We start from the raw sequence: 13,345 nt of genomic DNA, 5'->3' as shown, positions 1-13,345 counted from the left end.
GAGGCGCTGAGCTCTGCTCGCTGCCTCCTCTGCTGCTTCCACGAGGGCCGACCCACTGAGGCTTCCGCGGGGCGGAGAAGCCGCCGCCCAGCCCCACCCTGCCGGGGGTGGGGCTACATGCCCTCCGGGGTCCCCTTCAGCCCGGCCCCCGCAGCGCCCCCTCGCCGCCCAGTTCCACCTCCCGGCCAGAAGGAGGCGCAGCTACGAGCTTAAGCGCCGCCCCCTCATGCTCGCGTCACGTGACAGCGACCCTCCGGCTGCCCCTGAGCCACTTCCGGCTGCGCCATGACTGCGGCGCCGCCTTTGCTTCCGAATCTTCGCCCTTCGCGGCCTTTTTGCCGCGGCCCCGCGTCTCTTCCTGCTGGTGCAGCCGGGACTCGCCTCCCGCCCCTCGACCTCCCTTTTTCTGGGAGCGAGGAAAACAACAAGGCAGTTTAACCCGGAAGTCAGATGGAGGCGTCTCCTCTTCCTGTTTCTATCTCTGTGGGCCACGGCGGGTCCGCTTCTTCTTCCGGGGCGTATCTCGGGACCCGGATGCTGAGGCGGGAGCGCCGCGGAGGTGCTTTCCCTCCTCCTCTCTGTGGCAGGAAGGAGGCCAGGGAGGCGTCCCGGGGCCAAGGCGCGTTCTCTCTTGACGAGAAACTCCCAGCCAACCGCCTTTCGAAGAGGTCGAATCAGCGGCTGCGGCGCTTTCCTCGCCACCAGCCAATGAGAGGAAATGGCACGCCTCCTGGGGGCGTGGCGGTGGGCGGTGGCGCGTCCGTTGCCAAGGCGACCGCTTGCAGGAGGCGCTCGAGGCGGGCAGGTGAGCCGAAAGGCGGTGATGGTCCCGTGACGTCATCCTCCCTCGCTCTCCCCCTCCCCAACGGAGCGGCTCGCCTGCGGAACTCGCGGCCTCGGGACGCGGCGCCGAAGGGCGGGCCAAGCCGCAGAGGGAGCCTCCACGCCCAGCGGCAGTCTGTCTGCGCGGAAGGGGGAGTGAAGCGGAGCAGTCGGGACTCGGCTCTCCGTCCCCGTCTGATCCTGCAAGAGCCTGGCTGGGGAGCGGACCGGACCCCTTGGGACCCCCATGGCTCCCCCCGCCAGGCCCCTTTGCCCCTGCGGCCGTGGGGTAGGGGGTGTTTCCCGCTGCCCCCCTGCCTCTGACCTCGAGCGCCCTCTTCCGCTCCCTCTCCCCCCAGGGATCTCCCGGGGCTCATGGCCCACCGGCGCCTGGCGGAGGCGCTGCAGGTCTCGCGGAACTTGGTGGTGAGCAGGTGCGGCAAGGACGGGGTGTGGCCGGCCGAGGGGGACTCCTGCTGCCCCAGCAGCCTGGCCTGCCTGCGGCAAGTGCCCCTTGGCAAGGATGCGCATGGAATCTACAGCCTCTGCTTTGCCCCGGGTGGGGGGCAGCTGGCAGCCGGCTTTGGCAACGGCTCTGTGCAGGTGAGCGGGGACAGGGGGCAGCCCCCAAGTGGGTCCTGCAGACCTCGGCCAAAGGAAGATGCGGAAGGGGTTGGCCTGAGGGGCTCTTGCTGGCGGATTGAGGGTGAGGGGACCTCTGGGTGCCCCAAGGGGGCAATTGAGCCGCCCTGGGCTCTCCCCGCCTTAGCCCAGTGGGTGGAGAGACAGCCAAAACTCCTGCCCCCCTCTCTGCATGGGGCCCCATCTACCCTGCCCCCCTCTCCCTCCCCCAGCTGGTGGATGCCTCCAGGGGTTTGCCTGGCCCCTCCCTGTTCCCGGGGCACCGCACACGGCAAGCGGTCACTGCTCTGAAGTTCCACCGGGCGAAGCCAGGCCTGTTGCTGGCTGCCGGGGCGGATGGCACCATCTCCATCTACGACCTGCTCTCACACTACCCTCTGGCTTCCTGGACAGGTATGGTGGGGTCGGGTGGGGTGGGGTGGGGAGTCCAGCCCTCAGGCGCTGGGCCTAGGCTGGGCGACCCCTGCTGCTGCCCTGGACCTCCCCTCTCCTTCTGCTCCCCAGAGACGGAGAATGAGATCAACGCCATGGACTTCTGCCGGGACGGAAGCTCCTTTGCCACAGCAGGCAAAGATCGCCATATCCGACTCTACGACAGCCACACCAACCAGGTGAGCCTGCAGTGCTGGTGGCCTGAGATCTGGAGATCTGCACCCTCTGGGTCCGTGGGATGCTCTTCGTCCGCCTGCCGCTAACGCTTCTCTCCCCCTCTGCAGCTCTTTCACATCATGCATGCCCCAGATTTCATGGCCGGGGATGAGTTCACACCCCTCAGTGGACACTCGCGGCGAATCTTTGCCTTGCGCTTCCACCCCACAGAGCTGCATCTCTTTCTGACGGGTGGCTGGGATAATTCTGTCAAGGTCAGTCCTCGGGAAGGCAATCTGTGTGCACATGCAGTTCCTGACCTTCTCTCGCTGCTTTTCTGCACCTGTGGGGGGCAGTGGGGACCTGGCCTCTGCCTCCTGCCTACAGGGGGATACACAGTTCACCCTTTTGCTCTTCCCTGCGCCAGGTGTGGGACAAGCGAGTGTCCAAAGGTGCAAGGAGTGTGATCAACGGGCCTCACATCTGTGGCCCCGGGATTGATGTGAAGGTGAGGAGCTGGAAGGAGGGGAGCTGGGTTTCCCCCTCTGCAGCACAGCGGTTCAGAAGAGCCTCACTGGCTCATCACTTTTATCTAGTGGGGTTCTTATGGTCTAGATTTTTATTTATTTACTCATTGGACTTTTTGTCCAGGTTTCTCTCTCAAAAAAGCCCCGGCTAGCAGAACAGAAAAACTACAACAGAAAAACTTTAAAATATGTTTAAACAATCACACACTTTCACTGCTAAATAATATCAAGGTTGCCAGAAATGATGGCATTCAGGCATCAAGCGTCTGGGTGAATGCTTTAACATCCTGCCTAAACGTCCATAAGGAGGAAAACAGGCACACCTCACCAAGGATGGGGGCATTTCACAAGCAGGAAGCCGCTCTGGAGATGGACTTATGGAGGGTCAGCACCAGTCAGGTACCCCCCCCCCCGCCCCCCCAAGACCTCTTCCTGCCAAGTTCAAGGTCTGAGGTGGTCCCTCTTGGAAGGGGGCATCCCTGAGGTCCTTCGACCCCAAGCCACTTAGGTTTTTGCATGGTAGTTCTTGGTGCTTATAGGATTGGTGACCAAGGGCTCCATTCGTTGAGCTGGTGGCCCCCTTCTGCACTCCGTGCAGCTTCCAGACACCTTCAAGGGTGGCCCCACATGGAGCATATTGCAGTAGTCCAAGCGGGAGTTCCCTGCAACTACTGCAGTTGAGGAAAAGCTGTGGCTGGCAGAGTCTTAGCCAGGTGCAAGCACTCCTCTCCACAGAGGCTGGTTGGCCTTCCAATGACCGGCATCATGATTAACTTTATTAACATGTATTTATATAGCACCATCAATGCACATGGCTTTGCACATTTAAAACAAGAAATTGAACCCTCAAGAGTGCAATCTAAGAACTGCAGTCTAAGAATTGCGAGAAGGGCTGCTCAGCGACTGATCTCCTCATGTTGCTATCTCTGGCGGAGGAGGGTTTCCTGCTTGTGGGGCATTTGGCTGGCCGCTGCCAGAAGAGGGACTAGCGGGCTCACTGGCCTGACGGACCAGGCTCTGCTTCTGCTCTTAGTCCCACCGAGAGGGAGGAGGGATGGCAGGGACGGGGTGGGGCAGCCCGTGCCGTTGGCCACTGTGAGAAAGGGGTGCTGGGCTTGCTGGGCCCCTTTTGGCCTGATCCGACAGGCTCTTCTCTTCCCAGAGAGAGGAGGCCACCAGAGAGGGCTTGGGCTGCATGCCTTAGGGATGTGCCTGCACATGTTTTTGAGCCAGGAAGCCCGGGAAGGAGACTCAGCGGAGTTGACTTGTGCCCTTCTCTCTTCCTCACATAGGGAGACCAGGTCCTGACGGGCTCATGGGTGCCCCGCAATGCCCTCCAGCTCTGGGACCTGCGCCTGTCTCGCCTGTGGCAAACCCTGCCCTTCCCCTGCAGCCCCACGCAGGGCGAGTTCCTCTACTCGGCCCAGTTTTGCATGGGGGACGTGGTGCTGGCTGGCGGCAGCGGGACCAGTGGGGCAAGCGCCATCCACACGGGCACAGGCCAGGTAAGAGGACCAGCAGCTCAGGCTCCTGTGCCTGCTGAGTCACGTTGCCGCCTCTGCTGGCAGCCCCACTCCCAGGGCTGAGACGGGGGGTGGGGGGTGGAGTCCACCTGCATCCTTCCCCACACAAGGTACATGCTCTGAATGGTCGCTTCTCTCCTGAGCTGCTTCTGCCCCTGCTGGAGCGCCCCCTGCTGGACGGGGCCTGCCTACCTCTTACCAGGGTCCTTGCTGACCCCCCTCTTCTTCTCTCCCTCTTCCTGGCAGGTGGTCGGGGAGATTCTGCTGCCCAACAAGCCCGTCCATGTGGTGGCCTCTGCCCCCGGAAGCCAGGCTGTGGCTGTGGCTGGGGCAGGGGGCAACCTTCACTTGGCAGAGCTGCACTGAGCCCTGGAAGGAAGAGGCAGAGCATCCTGTAGATGCCCAGTCCTGGGGTTCAGGGGCAGGGAAGCCCTCAGCCCCACGCTGCCATGGCCAGGGCGGCAGAGCCAAGCTGCTGCCTCTTGCCACAGGGGTGATGTGGGTGGGTGCCACCCCCTTTCCCCTCCTTGCCCTGCCCAGGCCCCCTGCCCTCCCTGCCTCAGTTTCCCTTGTTTGTTCTGCCTGAGGAGGGGGCTCCGCCTGGACCAGGGGATGCCTGGAGCAGAGGCTCTTCCCTCCTTCGGATCTGTGCAATAAAAGCTTCTTGCATCTGGTGAAGCGGCTGGCAGGATTTGTTTCATGGGTGGGTCAAATGGACGGGACCCACAGCAAGGCTGGAGCAGGAGTCTGGGTGGGGCGCTTGCCTCAGCCGGCAGGGAGGGGTTGGCTAGCTGCAGGTTGGCTCAGCCTTTTGAGGACCCTGAAGCACATGTGGTGAAGTGTGTACGGCAGAATCCTGGCAAGACATGAACCCCCCCTGCTCAAACCACCACCAGTTCATTTGTCGTAGAGCTAGCTGCTTTGACCAGCATCTGGAAGCGGCTACTGCCTCTGCACTTCTGACTTCACAAGGCCTTGTTTTGTGGCGGATGAAAAAACTCCTGAGTCTGCCGTCTTTCTGTCCCTGGCTCTGCAGTGGCCCAGCAGCTCTCCTCACTGACGGGGCTCCGTGAGCCCCCCTAGCCCAGGGAAGACAGCCACATGGTGCTGCCTCTCAGGTCAGAGGCATCTGGGGGGGCCTGTGCAGGCAGGGGTGGCTCCATCAGGCAGTGGGGTGGTGGGCGAAAAGCGCCTGCCGGCATCTAGTTAGTGGCAAAACTGCCTCTCTGCTTGCTAAGTCTCTTTGGAGTCGGGGGGGGGGGACAGGGGTCCCTCTCCCACCAACCACAAAGCTCCCTGGATATGTCCTCCTGGCACCACCTTTTGGGCGGTGCCCCCCAACCCAGAAGGCAAACACCTATGCAAAGAGATTTGGATGGGTGTTCATTTCCTGGGCTTTTTTTGGGGGGGGTGTCCCCAGTTGGGCATTCCAGCAAAGAGGGAATGCACCTTTTCCTGCTTCCAAAAGGGGGGAGGCAGTGGGAGCTCCCCTAGCCCAGCTTGTTTGGAGACTTCCCCGTTGTTGGAGCCATTGAAGCATTATGGGGTGGTGGCTCTGCTGTCAGAAGCAGGGTCTGGGCCTCCAAGGCAGGAGGTGAGCTGCTGGGGAGGGTCTTTGAGTCCCAGCGAGGAAGGAGGGGGGCAGAGGAGGGGGTCCCTTGGCGCTGCTGTGGCCAGGCTTTCTGGGTGCCCCTCAGGCAGGGTCTCCCGCAAATGGTTCTAGGGAAGCAGTCCTGGCCAGGCTCACCTGCCCTGTGGTGGAGAAATGGCTGCTGCCCAGCCAGATTCGTGCATATTGATTTATTTTTAACATTTGGATCTTGCCTCGCAGTCCCAGGGAACCCTCAACCCAACTCACAGAGCAACTTCAAACTCAGGTCCTGCCAGGCCACCAAACCGTTCCTTGCCCTGTGTGCCAGTCAGACGCCGTCCAGTATTGGGGGGGGGGGAGCTTCAGGGCAGGCCGCTCTTGTGGGTGGGGGCTGGCAATGGCACTGTGAGTTCTACGCAGCAGCTGGGTCCCCCAAAGCCTCTTCCCTCTCCTGCTGCTCTTAGATCCGGCGCTGCAGCTGGGCCTGGCGGCCTTCCTGGTGCCAAAGGCTGCCCACTTCTGGACTGCTGCTGAAGTCTAGGCCTGTGCTCTGGCTGGGCCTGCCCTCCTCAGTCCTTGCCCACAATCCTTGACGCCTGTGATGCCCATGTGGAGTCGTCTCTTAAGAATTCCCTGCCAGATTTGTTTTCAGAGGCTCGTTCCTTTTGCGATTCGGGGAGGGTCTCTGGGAAGCAGTGCAGGGAGAGGGATGCCCGCATCCTGCCCACTGCACCCAGGAGGCTCCCCCCCCCCCAGCTGTGACTGCAGCAGCCCTCTGTGGTGGTGCTTTTGTGCGGGAGGGTGCTGGTGCCACTGGGAAGGAGACCTGCGTTCCAGAGGAGTAGGAGGCAGCACTGCCACAGCAGCTTGATCCGTGAGGGCTCAGGGCAGAACTGGGACGGCCCTGTTCTGCTCCAGAGGCGTTTCCCAAGTATGGAAGATGTAGGTCCATGGTAAGAAGTCCCACTTCTGTGCCCTTTGAGCCTTCTCTGACTGGCTCCTTTCAGAGCCTGGCCCGGCCGGTCACCCAGCTGCTACGCGAGGGTGCTGGCTGGGCGCCCAAGAGGGTCCATGAAGTCTCAATAGACCAAGGGCAGTGGCAGGAGCATGGCCTTGACTCCGGCGCATCATGGAGCAGCCCTGCTGTCACCTGCGGACAGGGCAGCAGCCAGGGCCCTTGGGGGGGGGGTCCTTGGAGCACAAGGTGGGGGGGCCCTCTTCAGCAGGTGCCTCCAAGCACACCATTTGCAAGCAGCCTGAAAAAGACAGATGTCAGGACCTGGCCTGCGTACTACTACAACAACTTTATTATTTTCCCCCTGCCACTCCCCCACCCCCCACGGTGCTGAAAGAGGGCTGGTGGGTGCATGCACTGGGGCTGCATCAAGGGACCAAGTGCTTTGGCCATATGGTCGACACCCTGTCTTGGGACGCTGGGAAAAGCTTGTGCCTTTTTCTCCTGCCTGAGGCCCTTGACTGCCATGCACTGACTGGACACCCTCCATCAGTTGCAAACCTAAAGGTTAAACATGGGCCCCAGTCTGTTCAGAGGGGCTGAGGCTGAAGGGGGAAGCAGGTGGGCAATGAATATCAGGAGCTGCTTAAAATATCAGTCATTTTGGTTTCAGTCAGCTGCTGCAACTGGAAATATTCTGCATTCCCCATTTCTAAATAGAAGAGCCTTCTGCTAATTTCTTTGGCTAGACTCCTTGGCGGAAGGAAGGAAGGAAGGTGGGCTGGCTCTGCTCAGATGCTGGTTTTAAACTTTAAAGCCCTATACGGCCTAGGACCCTCGTACCTACGGGACCGCCTTTCCTGATATGTCCCACGGAGGACCTTACGGTCTTCAAACAAAGACATCTTGAAGGTCCCGGGCCACAGGGAGGCTAGGCTGGCCTCAACCAGAGCCAGGGCCTTTTCGGCCATGGCCCCGATCTGGTGGAACGCTCTGTCCCAAGAGACTAGGGCCCTGCGGGACTTGACCTCTTTCCGCAGGGCCTGCAAGACGGAGCTGTTCCGCCAGGCCTTTGGCCAGGACACAGCCTGACCCCCTCTCTCCTTCTGTAATCCTCACAGAACTCTAGCCCAATGGTTGCCATTAATCTGATTTGAATTGATTTTATAATGAAATGATTTTAGAATGTTGTATCATTTTTACTGTTGTTAGCCGCTCTGAGCCCGGCTTCGGCTGGGGAGGGCGGGATATAAATAAATTATTATTATTATTATTATTATTATTCTGCTCTGACGTGGCATGGCTCCTTTGGGTGCTCTTTGCCCACAGGTGCCCCAATGTCATCAGTCCAGGGAAGGCCCAGCACACTTGGCCTAGAGACTGTCCTAAAGCGATACCTTTATGGTCGACCGTCCACCTGGCTCAGGTGGGCACCTGCATGCTGAGGGCTCTGCTTCCTCCCACCACTGGCGGTCCTTCTGGAAGGAGTGGAGATCCCAGCCGGGGCCTCAGCTGAATACCTTCGGTCTCCTCGGCTGGACTCAGTGGGCTGCTTCCCTGTAATGGGGCAAAGTGGGCAGCATTGGCATGAAGAGCCCCCTTGACCATCCTGTGTTCTGGGAGAAGGAGTAAGGAAGACTGGAACCCAAAGCAAGCAAGGGCCACTTGAACACTGTCCTCTGGCCCTCCCTGCCCTGGAGGCTGAGGCATGTCTGAGCCAGCCCCCCCCCCCCCCGCCAGCAATACCTCGCTGGGTGATGCTGCGCTTGGCTCTCCTGGGACTTTCCAAGCCCAGAAATGCAGTCCCTTCCAGCAGTGGGGGGCGTGGCGGCGATTCTGGTGGCAGCAACATTGGGCTGGGCGCTCTGCTGTCACACTCGCTGAGCAGTTTCCCTTTGGGGTGTGAGAGTGAGAGAGACCCAAGGGGTTAACTTCTCAGCCTGCCCACTTCCCAGCACTTCTAGCCACACAGCAGCTCAGCTTTCCCCCAGCCAGGCAGCCTCTCCCACACTGCCTCATTAGGGAGCGCCCCCCCCCCCCCGCCAAGGTGATGGTGAGAAGAGCAGGACTTGGGTCTGGGCCCAATCCACCTACTCCGCAGCAGCCTCTTGCCCTCTTGAAAAGGGGACAGAGGAGAGCGCCAAGTGCCTGGTGGTCACTATCCTGCAAAGAAGCAACCAGGGCTGTTATAGAGGGAGGAGGGGTGAGTCTGGGTTCTTTCTAGGCCTGTGACTGTGCCAAGGAGGGCTAGAAGCCAGCAGAAGAGGCTGCTGAACCTGAGCTGGCTGTGTCTCACCTGCAGAGCTGCCCTTGGTCTCTGGAGTGCTCTTCTCTCCAGCACCTGACAGCCTGGAGGGGAGGAGGGGCAGATGGCACTTCAGTCTTTGCTTCTCCAGGCACCTTTCCCACCCTCTGGCTACTTGCGGACGGCTGGTCCTGTGGCCCTGGTCAGCCTCGCTCCTCCCTGCCCCTCTGATCCCTCCACTGGCCTTGTGTCCCTGCCTTGCACCCATTCCTCTGCCCCCCTTGCTCCCTTGCACAGGCACCCCCACCACACATCCTGCTCAGCCCTTGGCACCACTCACGTCCCCACTTCCCCCCGAACACTCCCCATTCTGTTGCCCAAGGTGTCTTTGGCGCCCGAGAGCACCCACCCGCCCGCCTGCCTCACAGCTCACCTCCGCTTCACTGACAGCTTCTGCAAAACCACCCGGTACGTTTTTGCAAAGTGCACCATGATGGGATCTGGGCTGGACTCAAACTCCTGGAAAACTAGAGCAAACAGGTGTGCTGGTGACAAGGTGGTTCCAAGAAGGCCTGGCTGCCACCAGTCACGGTGATGTTGCTCACCCTGCCTAGGATTGCAGTCCTATAGAAACCCAGGGAGAAGGTCAGCCTCACGAAGCCCTCGCTCTGGACACAGTCCTGGGAGCAGGAGCAGCACCAGCCACCGGAGAACCCCTTTCACAACCCTCAGGGTGGCCTCTGGGTTGCACAGGGAGGCAGAGGCTGCTTGATCCTCCACTGCCTCCCTCCAGTGGAGCTTTCACAGCGGATCCATGGGGCTAGGCATTGAGGGGGCCCATCCTGACTCTCAGCTGCTACTGAGGTGGCCAGAGGGACTCGGGTTCTGTGGTGGCCCCGTCTGGCTCTTGGGGCAGGAGGCAGAGCCCTGGCCATCTAACCCCAAACCAGCTACAGGGGCTTTCCTTCCCCTGGAGACGGAGACGGGGTGGGGGGCATCAGATGCTGCTGCCCTGCAGCCCCACCATCCTCTGGCCCAGAGGATGGGAGCTGTGAGCCCAATATCTAAGGCATTTCTAAGTCGTTTGACTTTTAAAAGTCCCTCAGTCACATGAAAAAATACAAGATAAAGATAATAAAGCAGAAACAACGTCATACCAACCAGTGAAACATGACTACAAAAGCAGAGAGAAGCTGGACTGCAGGAAGAACTCCTTGACGGGTCAGGGAGAGGCTGGGCACACAAGAAAGAGGCCTCCGCATGACGCCTGAAGCGATGGGTTGTTTTATGCCTGGTGGAGGGGCGGGCATTGCCTCTGTAGCTCTGGGCCTGCACCAGAAGGTCTTCCTCCCCAAAGTGCGCAAAGCGGAAGGGCACCCCTCTCCCCTTACCTTTGTTCAGGTAGACAATGTCCTCCTGCTCAAGGTTTTTTGACAGCTCAGAGCTGTAGTAGTTGAGAGTGTGACCTACACAAAGAGGAACACGAGGCGGTTTGGGCTTGACTCTGCTGGTTTGCAAGCGGAGAGATCTACAAGCCCAAACCCACACCCAAGTCGGAAGGCACCATTTCAAATGCAAAGGCTTATTCATCCTTGTGCGGCTCATTCACAGATGAGGCAATAAACATTGGGAAAGGGGTCTCAGAAAGAGGGGAGGCCATGTCGGTGGAGGTGAGGCAATGTCAGGAAGCCTGAGGCTCCTGGAAGCCCTGATTCTGCTCCGCCCCCCCAGTGGGGGTGAAGGCAAGAGCCCACCCACTGCCTGTCTCCTGGGCTCCTCCTTACTGGCTGGGCTGTCACCCCCAGGGATGCATCGCCACACATCCTGCAGGGAGCCCAGCACACTGCATTGTGCTCCCTTTCTTCAGCCACAAAATAATGTCAAATAGTGAAGGTTTATGGGGGCACTTGGGCATCCAGCTGCATTGGCAGAAGTGCTAACTCAGAGTAGGCCTATTTCCCAGAAGGGGAGAGGAGCATTGTTCTCTGCTCACCTGTGAATCGGGCGGCTGCATGACTTATTTCCACCTGGGGGTGATGGAGGTATCCCAAGGCCTGGGATATGAAAACGTGGATGTCATCGTGGTGGTTCCTCATCTGCAGAGACAGAAAAGGCTGGCATGGATTGCGGAGGCTGCTTTGATTCCTCCTCAATTTTGAGTCTGTTCCTACAGGCAGGTTAACCTGCCCTCTGATCCGCGGGCAAAGGGGGATATATACATTTAATAAAGCCTTTGCTGCTCCTTAAGCAAGCAGCGCAACCAAGGCGGAAACACAACAAGGGCCTTTTCAGGACGTGGCCCCTTGGTGCTGCAGCCCCAGCAGCCCGGTGCACCTTTAGGGAGGCTGGCCGGCCATTTGCAGGGCCTGGGGAAGCAGAGACTCCCAAGCAAGCAGCTCTTTTCTCTCCCTGGTGAGAGGCAGGGCTGGGCCTACTGCATCACACAAGGGAAGCCCTGGCCCTGCAGATGTTGCTGAACTACAACTCCCATCAGCCTCACCAAACATGGCCAACGCCAGGGAGGATGGGAATTGTAGCTCAGCGGCATCTCGAGGGCCAGCGGTCCCCCACACCAGTCCCAAAATCTGTGCCAGAGATGCTCTGGTGCGGCTGTGTCCTTGAATTGGCCTCAACCCCCACCCCCTGCTGGGGCCAGAGGCTCCCCGTTCCCAGTTGCCTGCCTGGTCCAAGTGTCCTGGGATGATGATGATGAGAATTTATATATCACCCTATACCCAGAGGTCTCAGGGCAGTTCACATAAAAGAGCAACATAAAAACCACAATATATATAAGTAAAATAAAAACAACCCAGTAACACCCCTCCAAAAAACAGCCACATTTAAAAGGGCATAGGATGTCAATCAATTCAACCAAAAGCCTGGTTAAAAAGGAACACTTTTGCCTGGAGCCTAAAGGTGTATAATGAAGGCACCAGGCGAACTTCCCTGGGGAGAGCATTCCACAGACGGGGAGCCACTGCAGAGAAGGCCCTGTTCTCACAAATGAAGTGGGGCAGCTTGGAAATCAAACAGATAAATGACGGGCTGATATTTACAGCAGAGCCACATCTGACAGCAGGGGTGCCAACCTCAATAAAATATGGGGGGGGGGCAGGAAAGTCCCGCCCTGCATAATCAACCACATGACATGGTGCACCCAAACCATTTGAAGGGCAATGCCCATTAACTTTGGGAAGGCCCAGCCCCCTCAAATAGTTTCCGGGGGGGGGCAAAGACCCCTCAGCCCCTAGCAATTGGTTCCTATGCCCAACAGCACAGCTTGCCAAGCTCTTAATCTGGAAACCTCCTGTTATCTGGGTGGGAGCACCTGTGGGAAGGGAAGGATCCTTTTCCTCTCCTGTGTCTGTCCTCTGCAAGAAAAAGAGCAGCTGCCCTCCAGGCCCAAAGCTGTGCATCTCCTTGCTCACAGCAGCAGAAGACTGGGGCTCTGGAGGCCAGTTCAAGGATGCGGCCGCACTGGGGGCAGCTTCAGAGACATTGACAGGGAGGAAATAAAAAAGGCTGGGAAGCTGAGAGGGGGCTGCTGAGCATGATGGGGGTCATTATGGAGGATGAGAAAAATGTGGCCAGATGGGGGCATGGAGACACATGAATGCCAATAATTTTGTATCTATCTCTGAAAAACCAAACCTCAGACTTGGTGCCCCACTGACCAGGTATTTCCACACATTCACCACGCAGTTCCGGGAGTCATCCCAGGCCAGGCTCCGGAACATCAGCTTCAGGTGGGCCCACCCGAGGAAGACCCCGCAGTGCAGGAGGGTCAATTTGCAGCTCTGCAAGCAGAGGGAAAGCCAGGGGGGTCACCCAGGGAGGAGGAGAGGCAGCTGCACTTGATCCAAAGAGACGCTCCAGAGGACGGCTCCCCCCACTTTGCCAGCAGCCGGTATCTCCTTCCCTGTTGGCTGCCCAGATTCAGGCTGCTTGCTCAGGAGAGCTGCTAGGAAGAAAGAGCGCTAGCTCACCATGGCCAAGTCACCAGCCCAGGACTGTCCGCACGGACCAGCAGCTCTCTCCGAGGTTTCAGGTAGTGGCCTTAGCAGAAAATGCTGGGAGGCAGCAGGGATTGAGTCTGGGACCCTCTGGGTGGGGGCTGCCCTGTGGAGTGGTGCCCTTTCCCCTCGACCTCAAAGGGAGATTCCAGCTGGATCTACATTGATGCTCTAAACATCTTAAATTAAAACATTCTATAAAGCTTAATAGGAGTTTCCCATTGTCATGAATATCTGACAGATATTGAGTGAATCCAGAAAATGATTAGAGTGAAAGGAGAGTAAAGTCAAGATAGAAGAAGAGATTAAAGAAATAATGAAATGCGTTTAAGCTAGATGGAAAAATAAAGTAGTGTAACAAGAATGGCTGGAAGTCAAGTCACTTGGTGGGTGTCTGTGAGGTGTGTAGGTATGATGATATGTACAGTATAGGTAGGTA

At 58.7% G+C, this 13,345-nt stretch overlaps 2 protein-coding genes across 8 annotated transcripts; one reads left to right on the top strand and one right to left on the bottom strand.

Moving 5' to 3' along the window:
• The first annotated feature begins 228 nt into the window (after positions 1 to 228).
• LOC114604519 (THO complex subunit 6 homolog) lies at positions 229 to 4,776 on the top strand. Of its 5 annotated transcripts, XM_028744665.2 has the most exons (8): positions 247 to 805; positions 1,182 to 1,425; positions 1,677 to 1,857; positions 1,969 to 2,075; positions 2,181 to 2,327; positions 2,480 to 2,560; positions 3,872 to 4,084; positions 4,349 to 4,776. In XM_028744665.2, the coding sequence occupies exons 2-8, from the start codon at positions 1,198 to 1,200 to the stop codon at positions 4,466 to 4,468; spliced, it is 1,077 nt and encodes a 358-aa protein (XP_028600498.2). In that variant the 5' UTR covers positions 247 to 805; positions 1,182 to 1,197; the 3' UTR covers positions 4,469 to 4,776. The 5 variants fall into 5 exon arrangements, with proteins under 5 accessions (XP_077789776.1, XP_077789778.1, XP_028600499.2 ...); XM_077933650.1 differs by lacking the exon at positions 1,677 to 1,857 and having other exon boundaries at positions 229 to 805; XM_077933652.1 differs by lacking the exon at positions 2,181 to 2,327 and having other exon boundaries at positions 243 to 805.
• A 1,111-nt stretch (positions 4,777 to 5,887) lies between these two features.
• LOC144328824 (uncharacterized) lies at positions 5,888 to 12,729 on the bottom strand. 3 transcript variants are annotated; one of them, XM_077933653.1, is made up of 8 exons: positions 12,568 to 12,729; positions 10,887 to 10,989; positions 10,285 to 10,359; positions 9,327 to 9,420; positions 8,945 to 8,997; positions 8,395 to 8,541; positions 8,046 to 8,205; positions 5,888 to 6,949 (listed from the first exon to the last, which is right to left on the bottom strand). In XM_077933653.1, the coding sequence occupies exons 1-7, from the start codon at positions 12,628 to 12,630 to the stop codon at positions 8,048 to 8,050; spliced, it is 693 nt and encodes a 230-aa protein (XP_077789779.1). In that variant the 5' UTR covers positions 12,631 to 12,729; the 3' UTR covers positions 5,888 to 6,949; positions 8,046 to 8,047. The 3 variants fall into 3 exon arrangements, with proteins under 3 accessions (XP_077789779.1, XP_077789780.1, XP_077789781.1); XM_077933654.1 differs by having other exon boundaries at positions 12,545 to 12,637; XM_077933655.1 differs by lacking the exon at positions 10,285 to 10,359.
• Between the last annotated feature and the right edge of the window lie 616 nt (positions 12,730 to 13,345).

This window comes from Podarcis muralis, chromosome 9 (assembly GCF_964188315.1).
Source record: "Podarcis muralis chromosome 9, rPodMur119.hap1.1, whole genome shotgun sequence".
In the NCBI taxonomy this organism is placed as follows: domain Eukaryota; kingdom Metazoa; phylum Chordata; class Lepidosauria; order Squamata; family Lacertidae; genus Podarcis; species Podarcis muralis.
Note: the sequence above shows the minus strand (reverse complement) of the source record. Positions and strands in the feature narration are given on the sequence as shown.